We start from the raw sequence: 20,736 nt of genomic DNA on the forward strand, positions 1-20,736 counted from the left end.
CTCTCTCTCTCTCTCTCTCTCTCTCTCTCTCTCTCTCTCTCTCTTTGTAATCCAAACTTACATATTCCAAAATTTTTCTTTTAATTTTTATCCATTTTATTATCCTCACTTTTTTTTACAATTTCTCTACTATCTGATTTATGAAATAAATAGAGCATTCTAGCAAATAAATCTACATTCTTGCAAAGATTAGTTAATTTAGTCGAGAAATATTAAATTTAGGATCAAGATATTATTACTTGCGAGCAACAAAATGTACTTTACAACTTACAATATTAGAACGTGTAAACGCATGACGAAGGAAGACTATGAAGTTCGGACGTAATCGGTTTTAATCGGTTATAATCGGAGTAGATAGATAAGCCGTTTCGAGCGATAATTGAATAACCGTAAAGCATGAGAAGTTATCGTAAAGTGTAGTCGTTGCATAGAAACTATAAAAGCAACTTGTTTTCATCGTCATTTATTCTTTATTTCTCTCTATTTCTCCCTCTCTCTCTCTCTCTCTCTCTCTCACTCTTTCTCTCCCTCTCTTTTACGTATCTACAAAATGAGTATCTACGACGAATTAGACGAGGGTTCAGATTTGTGCGGATCCGATCCTAGGTGAGATTAAATTTATCGATTTCGATATTTGAAAAGACTAAAAAATAATTTTAATTATAATAGAACCTTCATTATACGAACTAATAATAGGATGATAATACCGTTCAGATAATGGAATTTTCTGATAATGGAGTACAGACTTTTCTTAGCTTAAAACCATCGAAGACTTTTTTCTAGTGCCTGATACGTTTCAAAGTGAGAAAATATCTTCATTTTTACTTTCAGTGCACTCATCTACTATTTCAATATTTAGTATTTAAAATATTGTTAATAATAACCTTCTCTTTATAGTTCTTAACACTTTGTAATCACTCTATGACGTCGATTTTATCGCACTCTCTACGTCCTAGTATTTTATATAATACTGCAATATAGCTTTCAAATTTCTATAATTTTTCATTTTAATAGTTGGCATTAAGGTGTTTATATCTCGATGTTATAGCATGCACTATTTAATATCAGCTTCAAATTAAATTTTTTCAAATTAAAGTTTATTTATATCTTTCATATTGAAATTTACGCTGAAGTCTAAAAATATCACAGCACTGTCTGTTTACATTGTTGTAATTGGAGATAATATACAGTTTGGATAATAAAATGTTCGATTAGTAGAACATTCGCATATTATCGATATTTGAATAGTGCGTATTCGGATAATGAAGGCTCTATCATGTATATTAAACGAAGTTTTACTTATAATTAACGAGATTCTCAATATTTTGAAACAGCAAAATCCACATAAGGAAATTCTACCCTATGAATGGTAGAAATCGTGGCTTGGCTATTATATTTTCTCACACTATATTCCTAGGGCCTTACGAACCACGAATAGGAAACGATGTAGATTGCGATCGAATGGAATCTTTATTAAAAGAGTTAGGTTTTGAGGTAAAGATTTATAAGGATCGTAGAAAGCAGCAAATATTCAAAATATTGTCTGAAGGTAATCTTACTAGATAAACTGAATAATAAATTTTATTTAGATATATTTTTATTTGATCACTGTATGTACACATACCGTATCTAAAAATTTCATATTTGAACGATAAGTAAAATATCTAACTTGAAGCTACACTGTATCGATAAGAAGAGATATGAATCATAATGATATATCTTATAAGAGATGCGAATAAAAAATACGTGCGAATTACGTAATAAACGTATATAAACTGTGTCTTAACATATCGAGTCTTAAAAATTGAGCTTCATTTCATGCCGATTAAAAATACCCCATTTATTTTAATTCGAATAATCAAATCACTTCTTTCTACAGTTTCAGACATGGATCATTCTGATAATGATTGTCTTGCAATCGTTGTAATGTCACATGGTGATCCAGGCATACTGCAGTCATACGATGAGCCATATAAAGTCCATGAATTTTGGTCTAAATTTACAAAAACAAATTGTCCCTCTCTCGAAGGAAAACCGAAACTATTCTTTATACAAGCTTGCCGAGGTGATGAAACTGATTCTGGTATCGTTTTGAAGAATCCGAATCAAACGTATTTTCAATATCAGTCATTACCAAAATGCAATACTATGACTGACATAAATCTTCTCAGATATACTCAGGAAGAATTAGAAATATTTCTTACACCAGGTGAACCAGATTTCTTAATCGGATATGCAACCACAGCAGGTAAGCGATTATAACTTGGTAGATCATAATTATTAATCTTTATTAAAAATAAATCAAATATTTTATCAATTAGGTCATTGTTCATTTAGAAGAAATAAAGGATCGTGGTATATCGAAGAACTTTACTCGATATTCCAACAATATGGAAGAAAGTACGACTTATTGACTTTACTCACTTTCGTCGCCCAACACGTTGCAGTGAAATACGTATCTTTCTCACCAATGAAGCCAGAAATTAATGATAAACTTCAAATACCATGTATCATACATACGTTAGTCAAACAATTGTACTTTTTTCCTGAAGAAGCCGAAGATGTACCTGTGAATTTACAATTAGACTGATATGTAGCTATTTTCGGAAAATAATAAACCAGATTTTATAACATACATTAGTGTTAGATCATTTAATAATTCATACTTTCGAGTACAAACAGTTTTAGATTAAAACTCAAAAATAAATTTGTTTATATAATCAAAGAAAAAGATAAAAACAGAGAAAGAGAGAGAGAGAGAGAGAGAGAGAGAGAGAGAGAAAGAAAAATGTCCTCTTGGTTACCACAAACTACACAATAGTTGGCCGTTTCATAATAGCAGAGCCTTGGGCTGTAAGCGAACAGACGGGAGTGAGTTTTTCCTTCGTTTAGATTCAAGGAGACTATTCTTATTGTTAGTACTATTCTTTCGTTGCCATGACACGGCTTACTTTTTTCCTACTCGAATCTTTTGGTTCTATTCAGAATTCCAACTATTTCATAAACTTATTACTTCACGGCGTAAAAAAAAGAAAGCAAAACGAAAATATACCAATTTAAATTGTTCTCCTGCACGATAAGTTCGAACTTATTCGAAATATATAATTCTTTACATGGGCATAATACATTTGAATATACACGTTCACATAAAAAAGAAAATGTAAAAAATGTAAATACGTAATAATTATTTAAATACCAATCGAACTTTTTGATTTGTTATTTCAAACAATTACAATATTATATTTTTTAACAATTTAAATTCTTCAAAATTTATCTAAACTCCTTTTTGTTAACAATTGCAATCACATTCGCTTGGATCGATTAAAAAGGGAGAACTATAGATATGTTCGTTTTACCTAAAACGCCGATATATTTTGTACTCCACGTTTCTGAAAATAGTTGGGTATTCGTGCTTTAGTATGGACGGTCAGCGGTATCTGTTTAATCGGTAGGTTCGAAGATTTATAGCATGGTACACACCGTTACGTTTCATCGTCCAAAATCATTTTTCGATTGATTATCGTCGTCCGTCCCTTTTTTCTTTTTGTTTGCTCCATTCTTTCACGTGGCTATATGGGAAAAATGTTTCCATTCGCGTTTCTATTTCTATATATGCAAACCATTGATTGTATCCATCTGATAGTATACTTTACATATGTGTATACATACATACAAATATACATACATACAAATATACGTACATACACACACACATAAAGCAGCCTCCGGCATCCGGTCAGGCCAGAAAACTACGCCCCCTGAACCACAGTGAAAAAACTTCACATTTTCGCATCTTCAAAGGCTGAAGAGATCCTACTGCTTTTATACTCGTTTTTATGCATTAGGTACGTCCACCAATATTCTTCATATTTTAATATTAAAATATTTATTACAAAATTTTTTATTTTTGAATGTAATCAAGTAATTTATACGAAATTAAAAATAAAACATCTTCGCATTCCAAAAATGTTTCTTATAAAATATCGATAAAATCCATTCGGCCATTTCATGAATATTTAACATTAAAATGTTTATAATAAAGTAGACACCGTTTTGAAAATTTTTCGACAATTTACTCGAAAATTGTATACACGAATTTTCACTATGTTAGATAGCCTGCGTATAAAACTTTGTTAGATTTGGTTTTGAAAATTTGTTACTATAGTCGAAAAAAGTTTACACGCATACAGATATATATACTCATACGCGCGCACGCGTGCGCTTGTTCACACATACACGTATGGAATATGTCATATACAGAACTTCAAAGAGAATTGACAAATACCATTTCTATCAAAAGTTATAGCTAGCAAATGTTTTTCTTTATAGCGATTGCATAAAACACTCCCGACTTGTACCTAGAAATAAAAACTACAAACTTTCAACCCGCAAATAAAACCATTGAATTACAGTAAAAATTACGTAACTATCTACAAATTTATGAAAAACATATCTAATAGATATGTAGAACAAACGATATCTAATAGACTTATTTGGTTAAAGAAAAATCCTATAAGACAGTTTGAAAAGATTATCATCTAAACATTTATAAAAATCTGGTAATAATTTCTCAGTATTTTCTAACATTTAAGATACAAACTAAAAATATCAATATAATTCTAATTGATACTTAAAAAATGAATACAGAAACACTGATGATGAATAAAAAATAAAAATGAATAAAAACAATTGAATTACTAGAAACACAAACGCTAAAAATTTCTTGTAATTTTATAAAATCAATTTTTCGAACAATATTGATCAGATGTTTTTAACTCAAATTAATGTCTATTTCTAAATTCTAAATTGTTTAACGCCCTTTATATATTATATCTACAATGGATCTCTTACGAACGTCGATATCGATAAGTAATATTCGAAATAAAATGCACATCGAATTATGTTAGTTTTATGAAGCAAACTTTCTTTATCTACAAAACAAGATAACATAGATAGAGAAAACGGGAAAGAGAGAGAGAAAAAAAGAAAGAGAGAGAGAAAAACATTCATTACGTTCAGTTTACTCTTTATACCAAATCCCTTCCTAACTTAAAAATCTATCGTAGTTGATTTTTGTAATACGTCGCTGTAAAATACTTTCCATTCGTGGAAAGTATATTTTTGTAATATTTTTCTGACTATACTTTTCATTTCTAATATCTTTTCCAATGCAAATTACGATCATATACACATATATAAACACGGACAATACATTATCAAACAATTAAGAAAAATCTACACATTCTCATTATATTCACCAATATTTTTCACATTATTATATACACTACCTACTTGTTATTTAATCCATAAATAACTAAGATGACGAAAAGAAAGCATTTGAGAAAGTAATTTTTTTTCATATATGTCTGAAAACTTTCTATCTATATAGTCGTTTATCTAAAAGATACACTGCAGGCGCTCGTTTGATTCATATTAATATTCTCTACAACTTTTGTTAGATTTAAAATATTGATTTCCATTAAAAAAAAAATTGTTATAACTGCGACCTCTATGAAATAGCTGCAATAAATATTACCTTTTACCTTTAAAATCTAACAACTTTTATTCGAAACATTTGTTTATAAAATAGATAAGATCGGAGATATTTGGCCGTATTATTTAAAATGAGACACTCGGTATAAAACGAACAATTCAAAAAGAACGAGAATGACAGCCAGTTGTAACAGTAAGGCTTTGTATCGTCGGACCGCAGCAATGTCATCCATTGCGATCGAAAATCCGCTTTAAATCCTAAAATTCAAGAGATAGATAGAGAAAGAGAGAGAGAGAGAGAAAAAAAACATTCGTTACGTTCCGTTTACTCTCCGTACCAAAGCTTTCCTAACTTGAAAATCTATTATAGTTGATTGTTGTAATACGTCGCTGTAAAATCCTTCAATATATATGCATACATATACATGAAAAATGTATACAAAACAAGTCGAAAATATTGCATATGTATCTTCCTATATATGATTTGAAGAAAAGAATGACGTGTTTTGTAGAAGAATATAACATTTTTAATTGTTTTCAATCGAAAAACAAATACAATATAAATGAATCAATATGATGGATCAATGATAAAAGAGTTTATCGTTGAGAATCAATTAATCGGATGATTCATGTGCAGTTATACAAAAATCATATTTGTTCTTAGCGATAACGATATGATCGTTCAATCGTAAGCAAAGCCTCTTCAAGGCCTTTTCCATTTCCTCGTAGGTCACGCAGTTCTTACCAGACATAATAGCCAAGTTTTTCGCGTCTTCTAATGATTCATCAAGAATTCCCTCAACAACGGCTAATAATGCGGCTTGAGCCCTTCTTGATAAAACGTAACTTCCATCTACTGCTATGTCAAAAAGAACAAAAAATAGAATTATACTTCGTTCAGTAACATAAAACTAATAATCGAATTATTAAAAATACTACAATCAGGCAAAAAAGAAATATATATGTAACTAATTATTTACAATAGAAAATATATTACAATGTTTGCAATATTTTTCTATAAATCGATTAACTCAATTAAAACAATCCTTCATTTTTATTTCTAATAGTACCACTAATATATTTAGTGAAGCTAATCTATTTCATGATCTAATTATTATCAAAATCTTTAATTCATTTTGATCCGGTAGAAAAGATCCCTTGTCCTCCTTTTTCTTCTAATTCAAATTCGAATCGAATTTTTTCGATTGGTATTCTCTTCCTCATCAAACATTCTTCATATTACATGATATTTAAAAAATTTTACATAAATTTTGAAAATTTCGATAAATCCTCAAATATGATCGCGTTCAAAAGCATATCATTTATAAACAAGAATTTTTTCATCAAATGCATCATTCAAAAAATTCAATCATTACGAATTACTACGTTCTCTTCTTTCGATCTTTCAATAAAACTAGTTGTGAATTTTCTAAATATAATTACTTCAAGTTTTATTACCTCTTCGATTAGAATCAGTCTTTTAGTTCTCTCTCTTTCCCTTTCTCTCTTTCTCTCTCTCTCTTTCTATCTTTAATGTAATATAATACAAAGTGTTATTGAATCATTCTGTATAATATAGTATATTAATAATTGATAGAATATTTCATATTTTAATTTTTTTCAATCACATGATTATACAATAAAATACAGAGATTTATTAAATATGTGTTCTCTAAGTTTCGAAAAGTTAGAAACTAATATCTCGATCATAACTAGTACAGTAAGTATATAAATCTTTGAAATATCTCACGAATCGACTGTATCATTGTACATGTACTTTCATTTCTCCTTCATAAATTTGCCAATGCAACGAAGAGAAGATGCATAAAAGAATCGTAAAAAAAAAAATATAGGAAATGTTTCAAAGCAAAATTTCGAAAAAGGTTTCGATAGATACAAATCTCCTTGGTTAAAGTGAAACGTAACGAAAGAGAGAGAAACAAGAAACTATGAAAACGCTTGACGATATCTTTTCTTTTTACTTTACTTCGTATGATGAAAAAAATCATCTTCTCATTCTGTCTACATGTAGACGTTTAGAATGACAGTCTATACGTAGACGTTTTCTCTGAGTTTTCATCAATTTACTTTTAATTCGAAATATAAAACAACAACGTGCTATGATATAATACAAAAGAAAATTACTTCTCTTTAAAATATATTAATAATGGATTCATTTGTGAAGATATATATATATATATATATATATATATATATATACATATAATAAAAAATAATTACGTTTCCATAACCGTTCCACCGTTCTTCTAAACTTATAAAATTTTGTAAAATTCAATTTCACAGCAAAGATGTGATTCGCCTATCTATAAAAGAAAAAGTTTTGAACGACGTCACTACGCTAACATTTCATATCTTTGTAGATACTCGATGGTCTTTTATCGGCCTGATGTTGATGTAGCTCATCTCGTAAAGTGCGCTAAGCAATTTGTCTTTTACAAATGCTCGTGATGATTCTTCACTACCACACTTCTCGTGGAACCACCATTTTCTTCAAAAAATAATCTTCTATACATTTTCGTTGCAGCTCGATGGCGAAAAGAGTACTCACCGAGAAAAAAATAAAAAGAAAGCTAAATCTCAACGGAATAGGCAGCTCTAGATCCTTTTTTCTTTTTCTTGATTTTGTTAATTTTTTAATTCGTTTAATTTCTTATTTTTTCCAACTTTTTAATACTTTTAATTCTTTTTAATATTCTTTTCTTCTGTTTCTTTTTTTTTTTTTTTAGATAAGACCAGCCCATCCTTATCATCCTATATCAAATTTTTCTTACTAGAAGTCTCGTTGAATTTTTCCTTCTCAAAGGTAGTACTTTAAAATACTAAAAGAGACTAACGACTTTCCTTACATTTTTAATAAACGTTAAATGAGTCACAAAATTTATGAGAAAATTAATATTGCAGCTCGAAGTCTATCAAAACTCTATACTTCTTTTCTTCGAAATTGAATTATAATTGTAATATACATATTACACAATGACACAATTAATTATTACGTTAAAAACATTGACAAAGTTTAGGTTAGTAAATATCGATTAATAAATATTTCATACTTACCCGCGTTGTTTTTCGATTTCGACGAAATCTTCTTAATGTTGTTGTAACGCTCTGGAGGTATCTTTCGACGCATCTTGATTTTAACGAAAAATATCTTTTACTTTCGAGTCGTTCAACATCTCGCACAAATAATTTTGAAGAATCGTACAAACAGCCATGCCGGTTGCTATAATAAAAATAAATGAATGGAATAGTTTCAATGTTACCTGAGGAATATTCTTCTCGCGTAAGAAATATTACTTGTTTAAAAGTAAAAAATATTACTATATTACACATAGTGACATGTATGAATATCCATGAAAAATTCAATTATACACTCATCTTAATAATTATAGGGTTGCTATTAAATTTGTCTCGTAAAACTGTACTTGGAAATATAAAATGGATCTCCTAATAGGATTAAAATCATTCACGAACCCAAATAGTTACGATAGTTATATATATTCGTTCAAATTTTCTCAATGATCGTTGAAAAATTCATTCAAGCCTACATAAAGAAACAAATTTTGTCCTTTCATACATCGACAAGAGATTTTTTAGAGAGAACTAAAAGAACTGAAGAGAATATTTATGAAATATTACTAAGTATTTTCTTCGAGGACAAAAACGACAACTTACATGAAGATTAGAATAGTGTTAAAAGTAATTAATGGCGTTAAAAAAATCATCTTAAAATTTAGATCGACGTGAATATTGTATTTAACGTATTGCATGCGATAAAAATATACAATACACAACTAAGTGTATGCAATTAAATTACATACAATGACTGTTGGCAATCAGATAGAATTAAAAAGAAATTAAAACTTTACGAATAACAAAATGAATCGTATCGTGAGTATAATAAGAAATGATATCGCAATAATAATCAATCTTAAATCTGTTTAAACAGATTCGTTTTTCTTTCTTGTTATTAGAAGCAAGCACATACTCCTTTCCCTATAAGACCCTTTGGCTTGCTAGTAGGTTATTTCCGTTGCAAGCAAAAGGAGAAATTCGATGGGTTGAAACAGCCGTTGTCCTAACGATGTGATTTATCGAACTGGACAACACAGTGTGTTTGCACGCGAGAAAGCTCCCAGCCACGACGTTTCCGTCGTTTTCGTCGTGCGAAGGCCGTTTGACGTCCAGTCGGCTCTCGGCCGACTCACCAATGCGACTATCGACGTGGACCTTTCGAGCGTCGAAACGACGATAAGCGGCTTATCGGCGAATCCGTCGGCGAACAAACCGTTCGCTGAAAATCAACGACTACTAGCAAAAAATGTTTTCGACGACGGAATTTCTTGATCGGATGTACCTTCGCAACGTCACGGAATTTGGTGGCCAGTTTGATTCTCGAAATGATCATTTCATGTGATTCTCGTTTCATATCAAAATTGAGTACTTTAACGGATTAATATTTACAATTTCGTTTGAAATTAAATACGTTATAATATCCACTGTAAATCATAATCAAATGTAAATGTAAAATGAATTATAAAAATATATAAAGTTAGTAAAATTAATTCGTTTGATATAGAAATCCCTATATTTGATTTCGAAATCAAATTCGAAATCAACAATTTATCACAAAAATGTGATTAATTTTCGAACTGAAAATACGCTCAGTGATCGTTTTTGGTCCATTTCGAATTTAAGTAAATATAATAATAAAAATAAAAAAAAGGGGAAAAAACATTTCAAATATCTAATGATAGATAAGCTTTCATATTCATGCTTCAAAGTAATAATGTCCAAATTTACCATTCGATTCGAAACGCCGGGATAATTAAAACTGGATTCTAGAAAATTATTACACAACGAGATTTATTATCCATATATACAAACGTTTACATAAACTCTCGAGGAGCTGACAAATGAAACGAAAGACGAATGTGACACCAGTCGTAACCTTAAGAATCCAATAAACTGCCTTTTAACTTTCTGTATTGAGAGGACAATACGGAAACGTGTTTCAAAAAATCGAAAATCAAAGAGATTATAATACGAGAAATCTTAAACGACGGAAGATTTATTGTCTATTTACAAACGCGATTCTTCGGGAAGTGACATTAGCTTCTTTTAACAATTATCCTAAACTCTAAAAGGAAGGACTGAAGAAGAAACAGGGCATCGGGAGAAAGACGCGATAAAAAGGATAGGACAATGAACCTTAGCGATATTTATTGTCTCTATGTACAAACGTCGAGTGAACGACGTATGGTACGAGGATTGAAATAGTCAAAATGGTTCTACCATACAGACATGCGCACGCAGACTGATTCATTCACTCTCTCTTTCTCTCTTTCTCTCTCTCTCTCTCTCTCTCTCTCTCTCTCTCTCTCTCTCTCTCTCCTTCTATTTTTAGTCGATCATTTATATACAACTTTCCTGAACACGAAGACTCCTCGTATAGATATCATGGGTACGATGAACGGGTAACGTGCTAGGTCGAGCTGGACTAAGACTCCTTTCGGATCCTCCTCTCTCAACATAACCGTTCGGGTAGATCCAGGAATCCTTCGCGTGTAGAACCGAGGATGGCGAGGGAAAATCAAGCTCCTCGAGGCATCCGAAGTCTTTCGTTCTGTTCGCTCCACTTGGCGCATAGTTTGGCTGGAAAATGTCGGGTCGTTGCTCTAGGAGCTTGTTTGGTATCAAGTCCGGATCGTCGTCGGGTAATTCTGTCGGCATGCCACTACTACGTTCTTTAAACTCATCCCTTATATCCTTACTGGTAGTACTCGTCATCGTAGCAGCGGCCACACCGGGCATTGTATTAGTTGTTGCTAGCATTCGATTATCTTTACTTTCATATTGAACCACTTCTGTTAATGTCTTTATACCTTGCATAGGATGATTTCGACGATAGAGAGTCAAAGTTATTCCAACAATAAGGATGCAGACCGCGGTTATACCACCGGCGAAGCAAGCCACCAATAGACTGTAATCTGTAGTTTCTTCGGACGTTCCACGACCTTGGAAGAATTAAATCAATAATAGCCTAGGTTATATCGAATGTTGTGTTGAAATAGATGTTTGGTAAATAACGTAGAGGGATTCACACAAAAAAGACAAGAAAAACGAAAGAAAGAAAATATTATAGATTTAAGGAATATTTAGTTAACGTTGATTAGAAAGATTCGTTCAAATTCTCTTTTCTTCTTCTTTTTCCTTCTTCCTTTTCTTCTTTTCCTTCGTCAAACGATTTTCTTGAATTGACTCTAAGAGAAATCGAAAAATCAAACTGGTGACTAATTTGTACCCACGGCGAGTCGCGAGGAAAAGACTGCAGCGTAATCGAAGCAAAGTCTGCGAGCTAAGATTGGCTCGTCTTCGAAAGGATCGTTCTTCTTATCGAAAGGGAGGAAGGAAGAAAGGAAAGGGGTGGAGAAGAAAAGGAAGAAAGAGGGTTCTCTCGTCCGAACGCTTGCCGATCTCGGACAGACGTGTCCGGTAAGCGGAATTCGCTTTTTCTCTCTGTTATTGGATCACGAAGAAAACGCAGGTAGATTCCGGAAGCGAAGATTAAGAGGAAACGGAGAACCGGTTCGCGGAGAACGATGACCTCTTTGGAATTCAGAAAACGCTGTGGCTTGTTAGCCTCTTCTAAAGAATCCCTACGTGTTTACCTACTTCTATGTATGTATGTACCTACCTATGAAAAATATATACGTTCGTTTATACATACGCGATGTCCACCGAAAAAGAATTCTTTTTGAGAATACGGAAAAAGATGGCTTTTCGAATGTTAAATATACTTATCTATTTCAGATCGTTTTATTCCCCTTAATAATATTCTAATAAAAATTTCATCTCTGTATTCTTTCATATAAAAAATTTCAAAGTATATCAATTAATATAATCGTTAATATCATTTTACGTCATATTGCTTACGTTGAACACATACTACACGTTGACTAGTTCTATGGCTATTTAAAAGAAAAAAAAGAGATCACAATTGGTAGTAAGCCACGATTCAATCGACAACGCAAAACGAGCAGGAAGAGATCCGAACGCTCTTGAAAGAAGAGCTCGCACACGCGTACCTTCTCATAAAACGGAATCGTACCGCGTAACAGACATGAATTACGCATGAGGATGGAAATTAAAGACGATAAATGCGGCCGAGAATGAGGAGAGCTACTCGGCTCGTTTATGCGATTTTAATTCAGGCCTTACGATGGATGCTGCCGAAGGAGGCTCGCGTGAGAGGAGAAAAAAGAAAGAAAAATTCTTTCTTTCTCTCTTCTACCTCTCTACTATTACTCTTCCACGTAATGAGAAAGAGAAAGAAGAGAGAAGAAAGGGAAACGAGTATAATAGTAACAAAAGTAAACAAGAACGTTGAAGGACGTTCTCGATCCTGTTGCTACAAGCGACGCACGACTTGACGTCCTTTTTTTCTCTCTTCTTCCAACAATATGCTTATTATTTCTTATTAAAATGATTTGTTAACGTTCGCCATTCACAACAGAAGAAATTTTTTAATTATTTGAATGGAAATTAATGGCGATATTCTTCCTGATATTCTGTGATGTTATTTATCAAAACTCGAATACTCGATTGTCAGACATGATCATATAATTAAGATATCGACGACAATTTATGCAATCTTCTAATTGTAACTTTATGTTAATATCAGAAGATAGATAATATTTCATACTTTATCGATAACGTTGCTCCCTGTCAACTTTTTAAAAGACCCTGACGATGAATAAAACTATTCATACATATATGTAATAAGGAGCAGCTTCTCTACAGGAGTCCAAAAATATATTTTACTTATACACGTCATTTGTAATCTCAGTTATCAAAAAATTATGGAGCGACGTCAATCTTTATATTTGAAATATGAAAAATAAATATTACAGAAAAAGACAAATGATCGATAAAAATCTTAAAGCAAGGTATATATTCGAGTAATTGATTACATTACTTTGATTTCTTACAAAAAATTATTGTATGTCAATGCAGAGATATTATTACCGATTGAATTTAAATAAAAATTTGTCAATTCTGATCGTCTTTTCTTGGAAGAAAGCTTAACAAACGTCACTTTCGAATACATCATTCAACTCACTAAGGTAGAGGTCTTTGTATATCCAAAAATCTCTCTTCGTTTTATGATAAAAGATATAAATCTTTTATCTGTCTTTCTATGCCGTTAAAAAAGAATTGAATTATTGGAAGGATCGGAAAGGTTGGAAATAATTGATAGAAAAGGGTTCAAGTTTGTTCTTTTTCTCACCTGTTGTATACATGGCGACTCCTTTGAGACTAACAGGTTCAAGAACAACGGGATCGCTTCGACCTTTTGCATTTACGGCATAAAGATGTAGTCTATAATTGCATCCTGGTTCCAAGCCTGATACCTCAAAAACCGGACCGGTCGATCTATCCGTGTGATTCAGGTAAATAGTATTTACATGATAAACGTTATCCTCGCTGTAAACCTCCAACTCGTAATTAGTCAACGGCAGACCACCGTCGAATCCCTCGGAGCATCTGACGATCAACCAATCGGCGTCCCTCGGGTCGGTAGCTTTAAAGTCTTCGTGTCCTGTTTTACATAGACGCGTGCTTATCTACACGGACGATTCTCATGAGACAACAAAACTCTTGCAGTTTAATCACGGCAAAAACGAAATGGACTAATTTACGTTAATGAAGTGAACTCAAAAGTAATGAGATGAAAATTAGAACTTTGATTATACGGATTAATCGGTATCTATGAACAACGAAACGAATAACTCATTTATTTAGAATGATCATTTATCATTTTCGAAAGACATACGAAAGGTCTTTTTCTCTAGTCTATCGCTTTTATATCGTCCATCCTTTTTATATGATATAAAATCCTAAAATCCGATAAAAATCCAAATGGAACTTGATAAAGTCTAGCGATATCGCTGTGTTCATGCTGGATACTTTTTAAACTCTCGAAAAGACACGTTTCTCCTTCACTATCTTTCGATAGAAAGGTGTAAATCGACGTTAACGACTTTTTTCTCTTTCTCTTCTTTTTCTCTTTCTTCTTGTCCTCCCGTACGATCTCGAAGATAGTACGACAAAAAAAAAGGAGAAAAGAGTGAATCCCGTCGTTCCCGGAAGCGCATTCGTCAAAACTATTAAAAAGTATTTATCCTTCGGGAGTAAAGAAACAAGAGGGAACATCGCGAGGTGGTCGAAGTTACGAAACCGGTAGCACCTGACCTACATTGCAAAATGCTGTGCCGTCGAAATCCGAACACTTGTTTCTCAGCACTTAGCTGCTCCCCTTCCAAGCAGAGCGGCAGCTCTTTCATCCGACAACGGCAGCGTACACAACGCTGCTGACTCTACGGAAAAAACGTCAGTGATGTGCGACCGTTTCTTTCGACGTGACGTGGCAGCAGCAGAAATACAGAGAAATAGAGAGAAGAAAAAGAGAAAAGACATTTCTCGGTCGACTGTTTGCGTTTTTCACTGGCTAAACTACCCTATCGTCTTTAATAGACGCCCTAAGAGACAAATTCCAAGAGAATTCACTCGCGATACCCGTTTTAATGCTAAACACTTTTAGAGGCATTACCTACTTTTCAAATTAACTCAAATTAGCACGGATTTTTGTTAAAGATTAAAAGGCCTGTTAATGAAGTACCTTAATTCATAATTTACCTATTCAATTCATATTCATAAACAGTGTTGTAGAGAGTGAATGGAAAATTAAAAAGAGGCCATGAAAGATAATACAGCTAGCCAATTAACCGTGAATGTTTAACTATACTGCTAAAAAAAAAGAAAGTAATAACAATTTTTAATCGCTAGCATGTAAGAAAGAATATCGATTTATGTAAACTTGGCTTAGTAGCCAACACGATAGGAAGATAGAGCAGGTCGCTTACCCATTCGATAGGAGAAGGGTCCGGTCGATTGTACGGCTGTACAATTCTGCAGTGGATATGGCTTCCCAGCTACAATGATCTGAAAAAGACAGGGCGTTTTCTGCAGCCCTATACGATTTCTCGCCCAGCAAGCTATCGTCCCATAGTCCATGTCGTTCGACGGCGTGTAATTCATTCTGGAGCCGTGCCAATGGCTCGTGACGAGGCTCAACGGTTTGACCTGCGTGAATCGGTTCGCCGGCACGTTCATCAGTTCGCCGGAGTTGTTGAACGTCCATTGAAAGGTCGTAGGAGGTGGTTTCGATTGTACACCGCAAACGAGAGATATCGTCTCGTGCTTCAACGCGCCTACTACTTGTGTTGATGAGCCTTCTTTGCAAATTGGGGCATCTGACAACAAATCATTTTTTCATCTTTAATTAGATCGATCGAATTAACAATCATTAATAATAATCAGAATAAGTGTCGTTGAAATCGTCCCAACCCTCTTCCCTACCTACATATATTCTCGTTTCAAATATTATTATACAAAAGGCGTTAAATATAAAAACATCAATTTGTATATGTAAAAATCCCGACGTTAAATTTTCATTGCTTATATCTTTGTTAAATAATCAACTTACACATTATTTCTAGCGTAACTGGCCTACTTGTAGATTTTCCTTCGAGATTAGTAGCCATACACGAATATTCGCCAGCCGAACTTCTAGTTACACTCTGCAAAACCAAAGAACTACCACCAGGAAGTATGATTCCGGCTGTCGCGTTCTGATGCAATTCCTTGCCGTCCTTGAACCAGGCCAACTTGTAAGCTTTTGGATTGGCCAGGACGTCGCACTCGAAGTAGACGTCGTCACCCTCGTTTATATCGTTCGCCCGCAAACTCGAGCCCAATTTGATCGTGACCACTGGAGCGTCTGTAAGCCGCAAACGCGATAAATCGATCCCACTGAACTCCGATGTCCCACAAATATTTTCTCCTCGCGTGAAACAATCTTATGAGCCATTCAATTTCATTCTATACACATATGAATCATTTTCGCCCATGAACAGTTTTTTTTACCCTTTTCGTTCGATTAACACTCTTATGTCGAATGAAAGAAAAAAGAGAACATATAAAATATGCTCGTACTAAAGTGTTATAAAAATATAATAATAGCAATAATAATATTAGTAATAGTAATAGTAATAAAAATAATATAAATTAATAGCGACATAATAATATTCCTTACCATTGATGATTATAAGAATTTTCATTTAATGATCGATTTATTTTCACTTACAATGAACGAGCAATCGCCATCTATCTTCCAAGGCACTGTCAGGTACAACAGGATTTTCGGCACGACAAGTCAAATACTTTCCTTCGTCCTCGATCGTAGGAACATAACTCAGCACACTTCTCGTTATGTTCGGACTATCTGCAAACTATGAAGAACTCAGTATCTATGCTCGTAAAAGACGAAACAATATTCGATATAGATAACATCTGATATTTAACGTAGCACTTTAATAGCAATTGCACTCACATTTCTAGCCATATGCTTCACTTGATGCGTTCCTTTCCACCAAGTTATAATGGCTTCGGGTCTTGAACCAGAACTCGCACATTCTATTTCGTACGTTCTTAATGCGGATATGTGATTTCGTTTATTTGTTATATTTACCATTAATGGTTTGACTAAAATAAAAAAAGAATTCGGATATGTCGACTCATCTCTCAAAATGATATTCTTGTCTGCAGAAACCGAAAGTATCAAATTAAATTAAAAAAAAAAAAGAAAAAAAAATAGAAAAGAAATAAGAAATCTTGAAAATCATTCATTTTCACGTTCTACAAACTAGAGGACACTTAAATATATAATCGAAGTACTGAAAAACTCACGATTAACGTCGAGAATAATCTCGGATGTTAACGGTGACATGAGTTGCGTATTACTCGCCCTGCAAATCAGCCTAGCCCTTAGAAAATCCCTTGTAACCCGCGACACATCCAAACGATTTATAGTAGCATCTCCATGCTCTAACGTGTACGTATCGTCGAGTAATTTTCCTTCAAAATACCAAGTGACCTTTGGTGGGGGCGTGCCTCCGATCACCTCGCACAATAGCGACATTTCGCTACCCTCGTTGAAGGGTTGTAATATCTTCGCCAGAACTTTACTCGAGCCAGTGTAGATCACCGGTTTCTTTGGTGGCACTATTGTTCGATGAAAAAGTCGACGATTAATCGTCCAGTCAGGTTCACAAAAATATTTTTTCATGGAACTAGCAGGTTAATGAAGAATTACATAACCATTTTATGTAAACGCTTTTATACTCACGGGTATATAATCAAAATAGAAATACAATATAAATCAATTAAATTGAAGAGAGAGAGAGAGAGAGAGAGAGAGAGAGAGAGAGAGAGAGAAAGTTGAAATGAAAAACTAAAGTTTAACCAACAATGAGAAATCATCAAATAACTACTTCGATTCATAATCACATTGGTTGGTTCAACGTTTTAATAAAACTAGAAAGGAAAGTTAGCCATCTCTTTGACTGATCCAATCGAGAAAATGAAAATGCGGCTAGCCGCAGATGAGGTCAACACCTGTTGAACGGTTACTGCGTTCGATTAATTAATTCGAAATCGCGTTGCCCTTCGCCAACCGAAAGCTAGTCAAACTCGTTACGCGATGACCCGTCTTCGTTCTCTTTTACGCTTCATTAATGAGATCCATTCGACTTAGCAACTTTCCTTCTTCCAGTTAAATAGACTACTTCTTCTAAACTTTCCTACGCTTCTACGAAATATTTGAAATTTCGCGGGCTTTTCGAATTCTTGAGTAATGAGTTTGTAATTTCCACAAAGAATAACAAAACACTTGACCTACATTGTATGAAAAAGAAAATTGGAAGAAAAGTGGGAAGGAAGTGATAAGGACAGGATCGATTAAGCTCACCTATAACGGTGAGGTTGATCTTCTGATTCTTCGTTGGGCTATCCTTAAAGTCCACTCTACATGTATATACTCCTCCATCGGTCGATTGCAAAGGATCGATCTCGAGTTCAGCTGGCACCACGTTTGTCCTCATAGTCGCTCTTTCCCCAAATACATATGGATCCGACCAAAGCTTTGCTTGACCTACGGCTCTACCGCGGGCATCCACACTGTATATTGGCTCGCCTTCCTTCCCGTCTTTGTACCAAAAGACCATGATAACCATCTCGTCTTTCGTCGGTGGCTCGATATCGCAAGGTATTTGCGCTTTGAAACCGGCTACCGCCGTTATGTCTAATACGGGAACTGGAAAATCGAATGGCTCGTAACTTTTCTCATTTCTTTAAGTCGTTCTCGAAGGATTTAATATTTCTTAATATCGAAAAACGTCTACAATTTACTCCTTCGTCTTTATTCTTTAATTACGTCTTTTTCTAGACTAGGTCAAAACTGTCATTTTGACATTCGAAGTAATAAACTTTAATAGAAATGTCTTTGTGTCTTGTTAAGATGTCATATTAATAATTAACATTTGTTATTATTCAAAGAAAGTCATGGAATGTAATTTTTACACTTGAAACATCTCGTTGATTTATTTTAAATGAGTATTTACGTCAGCGAACAAAGTAAACGACAAAGGCATTAAAGTTTTTACTTGCTATTTAATTCGACTATCTCTTTTGAGCTAGGGAAACGATCAAATTCGTAAGAAAGTAAGGAATCACGTGGTAAAGGCTGTTAGTAGTAGTCTTGAAAAACAAGGCACGTAGCTGAGTTACTTCGTTAGAGCTAGACCAAAGCGAAGACACGGAGCCGATATCTCTTTGGTCGTTCGCGCAACGTTTGCAAAGACACCGTAGATTTTCTTGCCGCAACCGCAAATTTCTAGTTTTAGTCAATTCCTCTAGTGCAAGTCGTACGACTTAACTGCAAATTGTTGAGACTCCAGTCAACTTATCTGTATTCGGTGTATCTGCTGCATTGTATGTTAAATTACCATAGAAACGTGTTCGATTAATAAATAAATTTAAAAAAAAAAATAAGCAAAAGAAACAAATTTTATAAAGTATCATTTCTTACTAAAAACAAACGTATGAGAAACAAAATTTCTCAACTCCTATTTGCATATTTGCAATTATCCTTCGATAAACAATCAACTTGAGTTTTTTTCCAGAATACATAAATCCGTCAAAAACTATCGCTGAAGAAGGCAAATAAAAATATTTGATGAAATTTCTTGTTTCTGAAGATTAATAGACAACGTTCAGACACCTAATCAATAAAACACTCTATAGATACATTTCATTTCAGAATCGATCCAACTTTTTATCTGCATAACACACGAAGGTTATTTCCTTTCGCTACGGCTACCTCTATCATCCATTGTTATTTTACGAGCAGCAGAACAACATTTCCCGAGCGACTCTATGGCAATGTTAATAATATCGGTATAATTCACGTTACTGAGAAGAAACACGCGTTTCGCGACAGTCGTTACGAGGCCAGTCGTTAGCGACTCGACTACGAGCTTGCGACTTTAATTTCCCTTCTCCTTAACTCCCATTCATTTCTATCGTTCTTATGTTCTTCCCCGTCATTTTAAAGACCCTGAAATACATTTTCACGCGACCTAAACTGCAAATACGTCAACCGAGAATATCATTTTCTTGGTTTTATCATCTCGTTTTAACAATAATTAAATTCGTTCTTATAATAAGAGAAACGTATCGATTTATTATTAATATTTTTAATAATGTTGTTTAACAAAGAGTAAACATATAGCTCCATTTTCTTTCATATTCTATATTAAATATTATATTTATGCAGCTATATCTTATTATTTATTTCTAAAGAAATACTAACAATAAACAAAAAATAAACCATCAAATCATGTCTACTCTATATTATAATGAACTATTTAAAATAGCAAATATAATAATAATGGATTTGTTAACACTGTCTGTAATTTAGATCTATGATCGCTTTGTACTTGCTTACACACATACCAGACACGAGCGCACACACACAGACACTATCTTCGCTAGTATATCTATATGCGTATAATCATCGTTCATGTCGTCAGATATAATCGCTTGTTAGCGTTTCAAGTGTACTGTATATTAGGCGAATCCATAATCCGAATTCACGAATGACGCTCGTTACAATTAGTTCTATAAGAATTAAAATATAATACATAATAACGTGTGGATAAGCGTCCCTTTATCATAAGTTTTATTCCCTCTAGACGATCTAAAATAACGAGCCGACGTGCTTGCAAGCTCATTTGCAAATAGCAAACATGACGGTGCGAGTCC

At 33.5% G+C, this 20,736-nt stretch overlaps 3 protein-coding genes across 8 annotated transcripts in view; 1 reads left to right on the forward strand and 2 right to left on the reverse strand.

The window, feature by feature from the left end:
* Positions 1–397: 397 nt before the first annotated feature.
* Positions 398–2,635, forward strand: LOC122629991 (caspase-like). 2 transcript variants are annotated; one of them, XM_043813964.1, is made up of 4 exons: positions 398–606; positions 1,335–1,549; positions 1,880–2,248; positions 2,338–2,635. In XM_043813964.1, exons 1-4 carry the CDS (start codon positions 551–553, stop codon positions 2,412–2,414), a joined length of 717 nt encoding a protein of 238 aa, XP_043669899.1. In that variant the 5' UTR covers positions 398–550; the 3' UTR covers positions 2,415–2,635. The 2 variants fall into 2 exon arrangements, with proteins under 2 accessions (XP_043669899.1, XP_043669898.1); XM_043813963.1 differs by having other exon boundaries at positions 403–606; positions 2,322–2,635.
* Positions 2,636–4,990: 2,355 nt separating this feature from the next.
* On the reverse strand, positions 4,991–9,786 carry LOC122629788. 3 transcript variants are annotated; one of them, XM_043813567.1, is made up of 3 exons: positions 9,500–9,786; positions 8,569–8,734; positions 4,991–6,349 (listed from the first exon to the last, which is right to left on the reverse strand). In XM_043813567.1, the coding sequence occupies exons 2-3, from the start codon at positions 8,639–8,641 to the stop codon at positions 6,108–6,110; spliced, it is 315 nt and encodes a 104-aa protein (XP_043669502.1). In that variant the 5' UTR covers positions 8,642–8,734; positions 9,500–9,786; the 3' UTR covers positions 4,991–6,107. The 3 variants fall into 3 exon arrangements, with proteins under 3 accessions (XP_043669502.1, XP_043669500.1, XP_043669501.1); XM_043813565.1 differs by having other exon boundaries at positions 4,991–6,352; XM_043813566.1 differs by lacking the exon at positions 9,500–9,786 and having other exon boundaries at positions 4,991–6,352; positions 8,569–8,874.
* A 574-nt stretch (positions 9,787–10,360) lies between these two features.
* Positions 10,361–20,736, reverse strand: part of LOC122629865 (hemicentin-2-like) — a 28,492-nt gene continuing 18,116 nt past the window's right edge. For all 3 annotated transcript variants that reach the window (XM_043813709.1, XM_043813710.1, XM_043813711.1), the window contains 8 exons: positions 18,383–18,727; positions 17,323–17,637; positions 16,967–17,118; positions 16,721–16,865; positions 16,061–16,354; positions 15,438–15,827; positions 13,802–14,113; positions 10,361–11,528 (listed from right to left, as the gene is read on the reverse strand). In XM_043813709.1, coding sequence (XP_043669644.1) covers positions 10,927–11,528; positions 13,802–14,113; positions 15,438–15,827; positions 16,061–16,354; positions 16,721–16,865; positions 16,967–17,118; positions 17,323–17,637; positions 18,383–18,727 — 2,555 coding nt within the window. In that variant the 3' untranslated portion in view covers positions 10,361–10,926. The remainder of the gene's footprint in view (positions 11,529–13,801; positions 14,114–15,437; positions 15,828–16,060; positions 16,355–16,720; positions 16,866–16,966; positions 17,119–17,322; positions 17,638–18,382; positions 18,728–20,736) is intronic.

Source organism: Vespula pensylvanica, chromosome 6 (assembly GCF_014466175.1).
Source record: "Vespula pensylvanica isolate Volc-1 chromosome 6, ASM1446617v1, whole genome shotgun sequence".
NCBI classification, from domain to species: domain Eukaryota; kingdom Metazoa; phylum Arthropoda; class Insecta; order Hymenoptera; family Vespidae; genus Vespula; species Vespula pensylvanica.